This window comes from Chenopodium quinoa, unplaced genomic scaffold (genome assembly GCF_001683475.1).
Source record: "Chenopodium quinoa cultivar QQ74 unplaced genomic scaffold, ASM168347v1, whole genome shotgun sequence".
Lineage (NCBI taxonomy): Eukaryota > Viridiplantae > Streptophyta > Magnoliopsida > Caryophyllales > Amaranthaceae > Chenopodium > Chenopodium quinoa.
This window is the reverse complement of record NW_018744949.1, coordinates 1,267,349-1,276,297: the sequence shown is the minus strand read 5'-3', so window position 1 is coordinate 1,276,297 and position 8,949 is coordinate 1,267,349. Positions and strand designations below refer to the sequence as shown.

At 42.4% G+C, this 8,949-nt stretch overlaps 2 protein-coding genes across 2 annotated transcripts; both read left to right on the top strand.

Annotated features, from left to right (window-relative positions):
* The first annotated feature begins 3,187 nt into the window (after nt 1–3,187).
* LOC110706274 lies at nt 3,188–4,165 on the top strand. The gene is made up of 3 exons (XM_021884171.1): nt 3,188–3,367; nt 3,470–3,919; nt 4,019–4,165. Exons 1-3 carry the CDS (start codon nt 3,188–3,190, stop codon nt 4,163–4,165), a joined length of 777 nt encoding a protein of 258 aa, XP_021739863.1.
* A 2,607-nt stretch (nt 4,166–6,772) lies between these two features.
* On the top strand, nt 6,773–7,174 carry LOC110706273. Its single transcript, XM_021884170.1, has one exon. The coding sequence runs from the start codon at nt 6,773–6,775 to the stop codon at nt 7,172–7,174; it is 402 nt and encodes a 133-aa protein (XP_021739862.1).
* Nucleotides 7,175–8,949: the final 1,775 nt, after the last annotated feature.

Sequence of the window (8,949 nt, the reverse complement as noted above, 5' to 3'; positions counted from 1 at the left end):
ATTTTGATGTGTGGAATTTATGCCACCATTTTACCCTTTTTCACTAGAGATTTCCCCCGGATTTGTCACTTGTTTATGCCTCTTTTCACCCCTTTTATCTCGATTTTAGGCACTTTAGCTCCCTCTTGCGTTTTCCCTTCCCTTTTGTCTTTTCTTTTAGTTTTTACCTCCTTTTCGTGTGTTTTGATAGCTCATAGCACTCGTGGGCAAATCATGGGTTACTAGTTCAAGTAGAGATGCTAAGGGAGCTTGCTAGGGAAGTGGAGATGCCAAAATGGAGAGAGCGCGCTGATGAGCATAGCCGCGGGCGCGGGCTTGATAGTCGCGGGCGTGGACAGGAAAGCCCTGTTGCCAACAAAAATAAGTGGAGATGGCGAGCCGCGGCGCGGAGAAAAGGGCCGCGGGCGCGGCAATAAGGGTTTGACGAACTTAATACCCAGCTTGGGGAGGGCGCGAAGCCTATTCGGAGAGCCCTCTCCCTTGCCCTTTTTCTTCTTTTTGGTAGAAGACTATAAATAGTCTTTAGCTTGAGTTTTTGAGGTATTCACTATTCCATTGGTTTAAAAATCATTTGTAGAGAGAGAATATCCATGTCTTCTAGAGAGAGAAAACACTAGTCTTCAAGAATCAATCTTTCTAATCAAATATTCAAGCTTTCTTCTAGATTGTTGCTACTACTTTGATGATTTGGTAATCTTTCATCTTTATAATATCAATCTTTACTTTTGTTTCTCTAGTTTTTGGTTCTCTTTGTTTTATTGTTCTAATTGAGTTTTCATTCATAAATATTCAAGATTTATTAGTTTCGTTGATTTCCTTTCAAAATAAAATCATGTTAGGTTGTGTTGATATTGAATATATGCTTATGTCGGTTGCTATGGCTATTCCCTTCCTTCTAGCTTAGGTTATTAGCTAGGGAAGGGGGTGAAAATCATGAGTATGTGATTATCTATTGATTATTGATTGGGATTTATTCTTGAGTTGATGATTTGAGTTAAAATATGCTTGGAGTTAGTGTGTGCACCTCTAATCCCAAGAGTCTAGCCCTTTATTGAATGCATGAGAATGATTTAATCTAGGTGTGAATGATTTCATCCACTTGCTTGAGTAGTTGCATGAGAATGAACTATCTTAGGTAGAGTTTATACTCCTAGAATTGGTTCCTTATTGGTTTTCATTAGTATTCCTTGTTCATGATTGAATCCCCCTCTCCCTAGTGCTTTTGTCATTGTTATCTCTCTAATCTTGTCCATTTATTTGCATTTAAGAGTGTTTAATCTATTTCCTTTGTTTTTAGTTTATTCTAGGCTCAATAGTAGTTGGTTTGTCCCTAGGATTCTTCAAACACAAATCTCAATACCTCTTTTTTGTTACTAGCAGTTTATCATAGATTTCGTATTAATTGTGCTAAACCCCCGTTTCCTTGGGAATCGACCCTACCTTACCGCTATCTAAAGTAAAATTGATAGAATTAGGATACGAGATATAAATTGTAATTTTGGTCTAGGATAGTAAACTAACGACCTATTGTCCACCGATCAAAATTTTGGCGCCGTTGCTGGGGAGACGGCTAGTTTTGCACATTTAATTTGCGTTATTAGTGGATTTGTTGCTTTTTATTTTGTTCTTTTTCCACTTACTAGTAATTGCTAATTGTTTGCTTAGCTTTGGTGAATGCAAAGAAGATCTCAAGGACCACCTACTCACAACCTTGATCACGAAATCGACCGCACCTTGAGACAAGTCCGTAGACTCTATCAAGAAGAGGGACGAGGTTTTGGTGCTATCTTTGATAGTGAGAGTTATTCTTGGTCCTCACATTACCAAGGTGACGAAATGACAGGACCACAAGCGGATGTTTTATTTTGTGAGTTCGGTTGTGAGTAGCTCACCGGTGGGATATTGCTACCCGTCACGGAAACTAATTTCACCATCCATCCTCAATACACTCGAATGGTTCAAGCGGAGCAATTCTCGGGTTCGCCAAGTGAAGACCCCATTGAGCATCTTGATAGGTTTCTTGAACTTTGTGCCATGATACAAACAAACCAAGTTTCTCAAGAATACATTCGGATGCACCTATTTCGGCAATCTCTTGCGGGGAGAGCAAAGAAGTGGCTCAAGCAAGTCAAGCCTAATTCTCTCACAACATGGAGGGAAATTGTCCAAGCATTTTTGAAAAGGTTCATCTCCAAAGAGAAAATCGCCGACATGAGGAGGAAGATAACATATTTTGAACAAGAGGCAAAGGAAAGCCTTAGTGAAGCTTGGGAGAGGTTTAAAGAGTTGGTGAAAGCATGTCCTCACCATGAATACAATCAAAGCTTACTCATGAGGTTCTTCTATGATGGTTTGGAACTGATGTCTCGAGCCAATTTGGATGCGGGGGCGGGTGGACAATTGATCAAAGTCCCTCAAAATCAAGTTGAAGCAACAATTGAAAAGGTAGTCAAAAACTACTCTTGGGGAGGAAGAAGGAGGAATGCGCTAAAGAAAGGTGGGAAGTATGAGTTGGAGATAGTCGATCAATTGCAACATCAAATTGAGCTTTTGACAAAAGGGCTTGCAAAGTTGAATACTAGTGTCAATAGTGGGGCGAGCTCCTCCCAAGTCAACTCTTTATCTTGTCAAAATTGTGGCGGTACAAACCATGACACATCCTATTGTGGAGGTTTAAGCCCGGAGCATGTAGCGGTATACAATACAAGGCAAGAAGGGTATAGGGGAAATGGTGGAGGAGTAGCTTGGAGACAACCACCACCCGGATTTTCAACCCAACCTCAATAATGGAATCAACAAGCTCAACAACCATACAACTCCAACACCCAATATCAAAACCCACCTCCATTCCAAACCCAAAATCAAAGAGGAAACTACCCAAGAAACAACCAACACAATAATCAACATCAATACCAAAATCAAAACCAAGCAACTCGAAGAAGTCAAGAGCAAGCATCTCAACCCGATTCTACTCAAACTCAAATTCTTCAACAACTTCAAGCCATGAATCAACAAATGCAAGAAGTCAAGGCTCATAACAAGATGGTTGATTCACAACTAGCACAATTGGCCGAGAGGGTTCCTTTCAACTCATCTTCCACTTTACCCAGACAATCACAAACCAACCCTTCCAATATTATGAAACCCGACTCTTGCAAGGCAATCACATTGAGATCGGGTACATCTTATGAGGGTCCCAAGGAAGAGTGATGTCAAGGAAAAGAAGGAAGGAGAAGAGAAGATGAGTGAAGATAAAGAAGTTGAAGAAGAGAAGGTTGATGAGAAAGAGAAGAGTATGGAGAAAAAGAAGTCTAAGGATCTGGTGACATCCTCAACTTCTAGTGAGGCTAGAAATCTTGATGGGCCGGTTCCTTTTCTCGGTTGGCTTGCGGAGAGAAAATTGAATGACAAATTTGCAAAGTTTCTAAGTGTGATGAAAAACTGACACATTAACCTCCCTTTCATTGAGGTTGTCACACAAATTCCCTCATACTCCAAGTTTTTGAAAGACATTCTCACCAACAAAAGGAAGCTCAATGACGAGCTTATCACTCTTCCCCATAAAGTGAGTGCACTTGTTCAACACAAAATGCCCAAGAAGCAAAAGGATCCGGGAAGCTTCACCTTGCCGGTCAAGATTGAGAACATGGAAGCTAGGGGTGCGTTAGCCGACCTTGGAGCAAGTGTTAGTTTGATCCCTCTATCCATTGCTCAAAAGCTTAACATTGAGATGATCCCCACAAGGAAAACCATTCAACTGGCCGATCGTTCGGTGAAGCTACCTTGTGGTGAGCTTGAAGATGTCCCTATTCAAGTTGGGCATATCTATATGCCTTGTGACTTTGTAGTGATGGATATGGATGAAGATGTGGATACACCTTTGATTTTGGGCCGTGAAGATCTTAATACCTTGGGGCCGGTAATTAATTGCAAGAACAATACCATTACATGTGAGGTAGCCGATGAAAAAATTGTCTTTGAATTCTCCAAGCTACTCAAGACCCCCATGGTTGAGAAGTGCTATAGGGTTGATGTTGTTAATGAAGAGCTAGGTCGTTTGGAAAGGGTTATGATGATTCCTCAAGATCCAATGGTTGAAGCTCTCACATGTGAGGAAGAATACTTCTCTCAAGAAGCAAAGGAGTTTGCTATGGCCATTGAATAAGCCAAGGAGGAGGAAGCGAGTGATCCTAAGCATGATGAGCTAGAACATGAGGAGGAAAAATTGGAGGAGAGTTCTAAGCCTCCTCCCAAGGTAGAATTCAAACCCCTTCCCCCTTCTTTGAAATATGCTTACCTTGGAAATGAAGGGGAATACCCTATTATTGTCAATGCTTCCCTTAATGGTCTTGATTTGGAAAAATTGATTGTTGTTTTGAGAAAGTATAGTAATGTGATAGGGTATAGCATTGATGATATCAAGGGTATTAGCCCTTCTTTATGCATGCATCGTATTCACCTTGAGGATGATCAATCCACCTCCATTGAGCCTCAAAGGAGGTTGAACCCCAACCTCCAAGAGGTTGTCAAGAAAGAAATTTTTAAATTGCGCGAGGCCGGTATAATCTATGCTATCTCCGATAGCAAGTGGGTTAGCCCATTTCACGTGGTTCCCAAAAAGGGTGGAATGACCATTGTCAAGGGAGAAGGAGTAGAAGAAATCTCCACCCGGACGGTGACCGGGTGGAGGATGTGCATTGATTAAAGGAAGTTGAACAAAAACACTAAGAAAGATCATTTTCCTCTCCCCTTCATGGACCAAATGTTGGAAAGACTCTCCCATCATGCTTTCTTTTGCTTTTAGGATGGATATTCCGATTTTTTCAAAATTCCTATCCATCCAAATGATCAAGAGAAAACTACTTTTACATGTCCATATGGGACATTTGCATACCGAAGAATGCCCTTTGGGTTATGCAATGCCCCATCAACTTTCCAACGATGCATGACCTCAATTTTTTTCTAAAATGCTTGAAAATGAGATTGAAATTTTTATGGATGATTTTAGTGTTGGTGGCTCGTCTTTTGACACATGTCTTATTAACATTGAAAAAGTTTTGAAAAGGTGTCAAGAGACGAGTTTAGTGTTTAATTGGGAAAAATGTCATTTTATGGTCGAGGAAGGTATTGTCCTAGGCCATAAAGTATCAAAAACTGGCATTGAAGTAGACTCGGCTAAGGTTTCGGTGATTGCTAAGTTGCCCCCTCCTACCTCCGTCACGGGAGTGAGAGCTTTTCTTGGGCATGCCGGTTTCTACCGGAGGTTTATCAAAAAAATTTCATCAATTGCCAAGCCCTTAACCGAGTTACTCAAAAAGGATATTGTGTTCAATTTTGATGAGACTTGCCTAGAGGCATTCCAAAAGCTCAAGGAAGCCCTCATCTCCTCTCCTTTTGTGCAAGCTCCGGATTGGAGCTTGCCTTTTAAGCTAATGTGCGATGCAAGTGATTTTGCAGTAGGTGCCGTACTTGGACAAAAGAAAGAAGGAAGATCTTGTGTCATCTACTATGCAAGTAGAACGCTCGACGAAGCTCAAAGGAATTATACCACAACAGAGAAGGAAATGCTAGCGGTTGTCTTTGCCATGGATAAGTTCCGGTCCTACCTCATATGCTCAAAGGTGATAGTCTACACGGATCACATAGCGGTCCGCTATCTTATGACCAAAAAGGAAGCAAAACCGCGTCTCATCCGTTGGGTTCTTTCGCTCCAAGACTTTGACATGGAGATGAGGGATAAAAAGGGAGCGGAGAATTATGTGGCGGATCATCTATCTAGACTTCCTTTTGAGAATAAGGAAGAGATGCATATCAATGAAGAGGTAGGGTTTGAGACCCTCATGGCCATGGCGTCAGCATCAAGCCCTTGGTACGCGGATATTGCCAACTATTTAGCATGTGGAGTCGTTCCCCCGGAATTCTCCTCTCAACAAAAGAAAAGATTTTTCAAGGAAGTGAGGAGATATTTTTGGAATGATCCTTATTTGTTCAAGCAATGTGGAGATGGCCTCTTTCGAAAATGTGTTCCGGATCACGAGATAGAAGGAGTTCTTGAACATTGCCACTCATTGCCATGTGGAGGGCATGGAGGTGTTGAAAAGACCGTGGCAAAGATCTCCCAATCTCTTCTTTGGTGGCCAACAATGCACAAGGATTCCCACAAATTCGTCTCACGGTGTGATAAATGCCAAAGAAGTGGTGGCATAACCAAAAGGGATGAAATGCCTCAACAAAACATTTTCGAGGTCGAGCCATTCGATGTTTGGGGTGTCGACTTCATGGGGCCTTTTGTCTCTTCTTGTGGAAATCTTTATATCTTGGTGGCGGTGGACTACGTGACCAAGTTGATTGAAGCTATACCATCCCCCACCAATGACCATAATGTGGTGCTCACGCTTCTAAAAAAAGTCATATTTCCACGGTTTGGGGTTCCTAGAGTGCTAATCAGCGATGGTGGTTCTCATTTTGCCAAGAAGCAATTCGAAGCTCTCCTCAAAAGGTACGGGGTTCATCACAAGGTTGGTCTCCCTTACCACCCTCAAACTCAAGGACAAGCGGAAGTGTCCTATAGAGAGATCAAAAACCTTCTTGAGAGGATGGTGAACAAGTCTAGAAAAGATTGGTCTCTCAAGCTTGATTACACGCTTTGGGCTCTAAGGACGGCATAGAAAACCCCCATTTGCACGACCCCCTACCGGTTGGTCTATGGGAAGGCTTGTCACTTGCCGGTTGATTTGGAATACAAGGCTTGGTGGGCAATGAAAGAGCTCAAATGGACATGTCCTTGGCGAGTGAGAAGAGATTGCTTAAGCTCAATGAACTTGAGGAGCTCCGGTACGATGCATACGAGAACTCGAGGCTCTACAAGGAGAGAACTAAGAGATGGCACGACCGACATATAAGGAAAAAGAGCTTCAAGGTTAGAGACAAGGTTAGAGACAAGATGTTGTTGTTCAACTCTAGACTTCGGTTGTTTCCCGGAAAACTAAAATCCAAGTGGTCGGGGCCTTTCACAATTTTGAGGACTACTCCTTACGGGTCATTTAAGTTAGAAGCGGAGGGGAACAAGTTCATGGTTAACGGCCACCGTTTGAAGCTCTACCATTGCAATGATCAAGTTGGCATGATTGAGTGCATGAGGCTCGATCCGCCGGATCCTAAGCCACTTTCTTAAAGATAATGTGTATGGTCAAGCTAATGACCTTATAAAGAAGCGCTTCTCGGGAGGCAACCCGAGTTCTCAACTCTTTTGATTTTGTGTTTCTTGTCTTTGATTATTTTTGAACGATTTTTCTTTAATCTCTTATAGTGTGTGTGTTTGTTCTTCCATTAGGTACTTGGATCTTTGGGATTTTGATCTATTAAGTTGAGTTTGGAGAGGAGAAGGAGAATGGAAGAATTGAAAGTGGAGATGCCAGGAGAAACCCTAGAGAGGGCGCGCACAGGAAACCCGCGGGCGCGGGCAGAGCCCTTTCAGTTTTTCAAGGGAAGTGGAGATTCCTGGGAGATGGCTAAGAGAGGGCGCGGACATGACCCCCGCGGGCGCGGACAGTCACCGACGCGGGCGCACAATCCTACCCCGCGGGCGCGGCACCCAGCAGTTCAGAAACATCAGAAACCTGAAGTGTTAGTGTCGCGGGCGCGACATACACCTTCGCGGGCGCGGACAGGCTATCCCGCGGGCGCGGCCCTAAGCCCCGCGGGCGCGACCCATTTGTTCTGCGATTTTTAACTTGGATTTTAAGCCATATACCCGAATCATTTCACCCCCAAAACTGAATTTTTCCCCTCTTTCTCTCTACTCCTCACTCCATTCCAAACCCTAACCAATTCTACCTCAATTTCTCTTCCCAAATCATCAAACTCCATCAAATTTCAACAATTTCCCTCATTTTCTTCACTTTTTCTCAACAAAATCTGATTTTTTTTTCATTCTTAAAAACTCCAAATTCTCCATACTTTCTCTTGTGTGGGATTTTCTCCAACCATTGAAGGGTTCTTGGAGTGGACTTTTCTTCTTCTTCAAAGGCTAGTAGGAGTACTCATTTGAACTCATTGTTGGTATAAATTTCTCTTCTACTCTTTATTTCCTTTTAATTTGAAGTATATGCTTGTTTGAGAAAATTTCATGTTTGTTTGAGAAAATTTCATGTTTGTGATTTTGCATGTTGAAATTCTTGATGGTTGTACTCCTATTTTATACTCATTTATCATCTTGACTATTATTGATTTTTAAGTTGTTGTTTGTGATAGTTGTCTCTCCATATAGATTTCTTTGTTGCGAGTTGTTCTTGGTAATTACTTAGAGGTGTTCTTTGTGGTGTTTGGTTGGATTTGAAAGTTGTTGCGGTTGATCTTGGTGTGGCTTGTTGAGAAGAATTTCTTGGTAGTAGTATATTTGTGTGGTAAAAATGGTGTTTGGTTCAAAGAAAAGAAAGTGCGGGAAGGAACTTCAAGGTTCATCCTCCTCAAACCCCCAACAAAATGAACAAACACAAACCGCTCCACCACCTCTACCACCCCTCAAATTCCACAATAAAAACCACAAACCCATCTATGACAACCTCCTAAACAGGAAGTTGAGACCAACCAAGCATTACCACCATCCCACCGCCACCAAGCTTGGCATCGACGAGGATTGTTGGTTCTTGTTCAACAACCTCGGGCTTGGTTCCTTTGTGTCAAGTGCATATCGAACCTACAAAGAGCCTACCCTAGAGTTTCTTGCTTCTTTCGAAAGCCATGCCGCAGGGGATAATGATCTCTCCATCTCCTTCCAACTCTTTAACAAAAAAGAAACCTTCACCCTCCGCTAGTTTAACCAACTACTGGACTTCAACCCCGATGCCGATATGTTCTTCCCCGAGCATGCAGGCCTCCATGCTTATGAGCCTCTTCATTGGTGGAAGGTCATTTCGAGAATGGACGCTTTCAACTCCATGTACTCTT

Excerpts from the sequence above, each read along its gene's own strand:
- LOC110706274 (XM_021884171.1), top strand. The coding sequence starts at position 3,188 with ATGAGGGTCCCAAGGAAGAGTGATGTCAAGGAAAAGAAGGAAGGAGAA. Across the intron at positions 3,368-3,469 it reads CTAGAAATCTTGATGGGCCG|GTTGTCACACAAATTCCCTC; the intron begins GTTCCTTTTCTC and ends CCTTTCATTGAG. Across the intron at positions 3,920-4,018 it reads ATCTTAATACCTTGGGGCCG|TGCTATAGGGTTGATGTTGT; the intron begins GTAATTAATTGC and ends ATGGTTGAGAAG.
- LOC110706273 (XM_021884170.1), top strand. The coding sequence starts at position 6,773 with ATGGACATGTCCTTGGCGAGTGAGAAGAGATTGCTTAAGCTCAATGAA.